The sequence below is a fragment of the Pinus tabuliformis genome, chromosome 3_2 (assembly GCF_031772625.1).
Source record: "Pinus tabuliformis cultivar Carrire ecotype Pingquan chromosome 3_2, CPIR1, whole genome shotgun sequence".
Lineage (NCBI taxonomy): Eukaryota > Viridiplantae > Streptophyta > Pinopsida > Pinales > Pinaceae > Pinus > Pinus tabuliformis.
This window is the reverse complement of record NC_142302.1, coordinates 1,250,455,601-1,250,458,896: the sequence shown is the minus strand read 5'-3', so window position 1 is coordinate 1,250,458,896 and position 3,296 is coordinate 1,250,455,601. Positions and strand designations below refer to the sequence as shown.

General features: G+C 40.4%; 1 protein-coding gene across 1 annotated transcript; it reads left to right on the top strand.

The window, feature by feature from the left end:
- Positions 1-202: 202 nt before the first annotated feature.
- Positions 203-3,045, top strand: LOC149185267 (F-box protein At5g51380-like). Its single transcript, XM_089417870.1, has 2 exons — positions 203-1,545; positions 2,459-3,045. The coding sequence occupies exons 1-2, from the start codon at positions 458-460 to the stop codon at positions 2,724-2,726; spliced, it is 1,356 nt and encodes a 451-aa protein (XP_089273996.1). The 5' UTR covers positions 203-457; the 3' UTR covers positions 2,727-3,045.
- The last annotated feature ends 251 nt before the right edge of the window (positions 3,046-3,296 follow it).

The following is a 3,296-nucleotide window of genomic DNA, read 5'->3' as shown; positions in this document are numbered from 1 at the left end:
CTTCCATTCCATATACAAACTACCCAAGTGACCTAATTATCAATATTCAATATTGACATATGGACAAAACTATTTTATGTGTTACACGTAAGTAAACATATGTACAGCAGACAAGCGTGTAAACTAAAAATAGCCATTTTAGTTCCGTTACGCACACGTAAACGCACATAACAGAAGCATGCCCATCCAAGTTGGACATACCTGAACCAAACCGACTCTTGTTGCATGTCAAGCACATGATTAGATGGGTAGATGGGTTTTTGTTGGTGAAACTTATTACGTCTCACCCATTATAATTCAACGGGAGGTTCATGATTGGTATCACGGGGTTTGGAGGACAGTCACTGAAGATGTAGTACTTGTATTTGTATTGGCATATATCCACACAAATACAGAGCAAACATAATCATTATAACATTGAGTCGTGAGGACTGAGGCAGAATGTAATGTAGGCAAAATGCAGCTCATAAAAATGGGGGAAGAGGGGCTGAACTTGAAGAATGGTGAAGATTCTGAGAATGATTTGACACTTTTACTAAGCGATGAGATCCTATTAAGAATCTTCAACAGATTGCCTCAAAACCCATTTCCCTTATCGCTCGTTTGCCGCAGATGGCTCCGGTTGCAGGGCCTGCTCCGCCACAGCATAAAGCTACACGACTGGTCCTTTTTAGAGCAGGGCCACATGACCTCAAGATTCCCCAAACTCACCCATGTCGATTTGGTACCGGCCTCCATTCCATCACCGCAAAACGCTTGCATTTTTCTCACCCAAGAGTCCCTAACCGTCGCTCTCGACTCTGAATCCGAAGAACAGTTCATTCCATATGAACAGCAGTTAGCCCCCACTTCGCTCGACCGGGGGCTGAAGCTCCTGGCCCAAGGATGCCCAGGTCTACAGAAGCTATGCATTGTAGACGCGAGGAGATCCATAAGGAGCACTGAAAATATAGAAGACCATGAGACAGGGCTGGCTTGTGTTGCCGAGAAATGCACAATGTTGCAAGAGCTTGAACTGCATCAATGCAGTGATGACTCCTTGAAAGCAATCTCTGGCTGTAAAAATCTTCAGATCTTGCGCTTGGTGGGGATTAGTGACGGTTTTAGTTTTCATCAGTGTGGGATTAGTGATATAGGCTTGACTATATTGGCAAGGAGCTGTAGCAGGCTGGTTAAACTGGAGTTAAGTGGGTGTCAGGGAAGCTATGATGGGATTGCTGCAATTGGGCAGTGCTGTGTGATGCTTGAAGAGTTGACCCTCTCTAAGCATGGCCTTGACCAGGGTTGGACTGCAGCACTGTCCTTCTGCAGTAACTTGAAGACCCTCAGGCTTCAGAGTTGTGGGATAATTGACCCCGACCCTGGTCCAGTGGAGCACTTGGGGTGTTGCCCTGCAATCGAAAAACTTCAAATCCAACGTTGTAATGTGAGGGATAAGCAGGGCTTCGCTGCATTGCTTGTGGTTTGTGGGTCTGTGAGAGAGCTTGAGTTTCAGGACTGCTGGGGTCTGGAGGATGACATTTTCAGTCTTGCTATAAATTGCAGGTATGTTTGTGTATTGAAGTCTAACATCTCTTGTATGATTTTTGTGGCTTTGTATCTCAATATTAGTGGATGGGCTTATGAAAGCTAGATTTAATAGTTGTGGCGGTACTTGTTTTGTTTAGCAAGTAAAATATGGCCTACGCAGTTACAGAAGTTAAAATTCATCAATGGCCTGACAAATACATGATTTCTTGAATATTTGAGAAATTGCTCAAAATGTTATTTGCCACAAATTTCCAAACCTTTTGATCTTGGCACTCTTTTCCTGATCCTATTTTTCAGTTTTTCCAATCTTAATTGATATGTTTATATGTGTGGGCGTTTTTGTTTGATTTTTTACTTCTTTTGAATCCTTAGGTCTATCGCAGCTATTCTCTTAGAGTCAAATTGAAAAACGAAAAATGAATTCAATCAGAATTTATTTGGCCATTCGACTAAGGGTGTGGGGTTTTAAGATCTCGTTTGTGTGTTTATCATCAGCTCAGGGAAATTTCCCTTTTTCATTTTGGTTTTTGTTGCTCAGAATATCTCGCAGGGAATTGAAATAAATTAGAATATCTTAGAAGGAAGTGTCTGTCGTCCGCTGTGGCTTGAATGGTTTTTTCCCCCCAAGGAGTTTTGGGTTGAGTCCATCGCCTTATTTTGCTATGTAGGTCATGTGAGTTTGTCGTAAGTTCTGTAATGTTGCTTTTCTTTATGTGTGTATGTATGTATGCATTGTTGTAGTACCAAATAACAGGGTTTGGCAAATTGCAGAAGTTTTCAGATTTTCCAGAGAACCCGAAACTGTTGTATCATGTCCTGTGTCTTGCTAATAATTACTTTGACTTCAATTTAAGAAAAATGCTTTCAGTAGGGCGTGTAGGGTCTTGATTAAGGCTAATTGGTTCTGCTTCATTTTTTTGAATATCAGGAGGGTTAAATGCGTCTCCCTCGAGGGCTGTTCCTTGCTAACTACTGGGGGCTTGGAGGCTGTTGTTCTGACATGGAAGGACCTTCAAAGGCTTCGAGTTGTCTCTTGTAATAATATTAGAGACACTGAGATTAGTCCTTCTTTAGCTAGTTTATTTTCAATTCTGAAAGAATTGAAATGGCGGCCGGACACCAAATCTGTTCTTGCAGCTAGTCTTATTGGTACTGAAATGGGACAAAAGGGAGGAAGATTTTTTAAAGGGGTGTAGGATGTAAGGTAGCTTTTGGATCCCATCTAAAATATCTTTATTTTAACTCTGTTGTAAATGAAGCAGAGTTGTTCAAGTTCTCTTGATGATCGATTGGTGAGGGAGGACTGTAATGCGTCTCTAATGCCATTAATAAACACAATGTTGGGATTCCAAGCAACCACTCTATTTTGATACCCTCGATTGTACGATATTAAATGTTTCAGCTATATAATGTCTTCTGCTGTGCTTAATTCTGCATTCAGAACAGTGCAGTAGATTCAGCCAATGCCTTGTATTATTTCCTTTTCAATGACACCTCTTCCAATTTTATTCAAAATTCAGTTCTTTAATCAAGTTAATGTCCAATGAGAAGATAACAGTGATTTAAAAAGAGATGTCTGTGTTATCAAGCATGGAAGTTGATATAAAATGCTTTAGGTTATTAATAATTTTTCTCTATTTCTGGCTCATGTTTTCTGTTGCTCAGCCATTTTCTCTCTTCGTTTAGTTGATATTTGGAAATACATTCTTGTACTAAAATTAGAGATTGTATGCACTGTTTAACAGCACTCTTACTAGTTCTGTTTT